A 1,164-nucleotide genomic window follows, 5' to 3' on the forward strand; every position below is an offset into this window, starting at 1 on the left:
TCAGCATAATGTCCTCCAGGGTCACACATTTTGAATAATATTGCATGAGTTCCTTGTTTTTCAATGCAGCATAGTATTCCATTGTGTGAATATACCACAGCTTCTCTATCCATTTGTTTGTAGGCATGGATTTTTTTTTTAAAAATGTGGGCCAGATAATTTGAAAGTGCAGCCAATTTATAAGAATAACTAATCTAGACACATGTAGTCTACAGACCGGTGACATCAGCATTGCCTGAGTACTTTAAAAAAAAATGTATCCTCAAGGTTCTGCCTCAGATCTTTTGAATCATAACCTGCATTTTAATTAAATTCGCAAGTGATTTCTTTCTACAGTAAAGCTTAAGAAAAGGTGATTAGGACCAGTAGGAATTCTCAACAATGACTAAATATTAGAATTCTCTTTTTACTTTGGGTGATTTTATTTACTTTTTTTTTAAAAAAAAATTTCTTTTTATTCATTAGTGCACATTTTGTTCTTCCCTCTCCGTGCAGTGCAACCCTTGTTCCAGATTGTTGTCATATACATAACTGGGCAATTTTAAAAAGTCTTTAACACCCAGGCTTGCATCTAGAGATTTTGGGTGAGCCTTAGTATTAGCATTTTAAAAAAAAAATTTTTTTAATGTTTATTATTTTGTGTGTGAGTTCTGTCAAATCAGATCTGACTGGTACAGGAGGAGATTGCCCCTCTGTCTCTGGGAGAGCATCTGGTGGATTCAAACCTCTTACCTCTGGGATTGCAGTGCAGCTTCTTGCCACAAGGCTACCAGAGCTCCAGTATTAGCATTTTTACTAAGGTGCAGCCAGGCCTAAAGCATAACATTAGTTTACCTGCAGTTTAGCTCTTTCTGTCCTTGGAGTGGGACACTGAAGTTTCTTTAAAGCAAGATAGCAAGAAGAAAACTTTTTTTTTTGTCTTATTAAATGAGCGGCAGGTAACATTTTCCTGGCAGTTTTGCAAAGGGATATAATGCAAACCTGGTATTGATACATTTTAATGGTTTCTCTTTTTCATAGGCTCAAACTGTCCAAGTTGCTGAAGTTGAACCACAATCACAGCCACAGCCTTCCCCAGAACTTCTGCTTCCAAATTCTCTGAAACCAGAAGAAGGGCTTGAAGTATGGAAAAACTGGGCCCAGACCAAGAATGCTGAGCTAGAG

At 37.2% G+C, this 1,164-nt stretch overlaps 1 protein-coding gene across 1 annotated transcript in view; it reads left to right on the top strand.

Annotated features, from left to right (window-relative positions):
- QRICH1 (glutamine-rich 1) overlaps positions 1-1,164 on the top strand; it is a 36,603-nt gene that overhangs the window by 15,303 nt on the left and 20,136 nt on the right. The window contains exon 3 of the mRNA XM_006893016.1: positions 1,021-1,152. Coding sequence (XP_006893078.1) covers positions 1,021-1,152 — 132 coding nt within the window. The remainder of the gene's footprint in view (positions 1-1,020; positions 1,153-1,164) is intronic.

The sequence above is a fragment of the Elephantulus edwardii genome, unplaced genomic scaffold (genome assembly GCF_000299155.1).
Source record: "Elephantulus edwardii isolate Elephantulus edwardi_28Jun2011 unplaced genomic scaffold, EleEdw1.0 scaffold00121, whole genome shotgun sequence".
Classification (NCBI taxonomy): domain Eukaryota; kingdom Metazoa; phylum Chordata; class Mammalia; order Macroscelidea; family Macroscelididae; genus Elephantulus; species Elephantulus edwardii.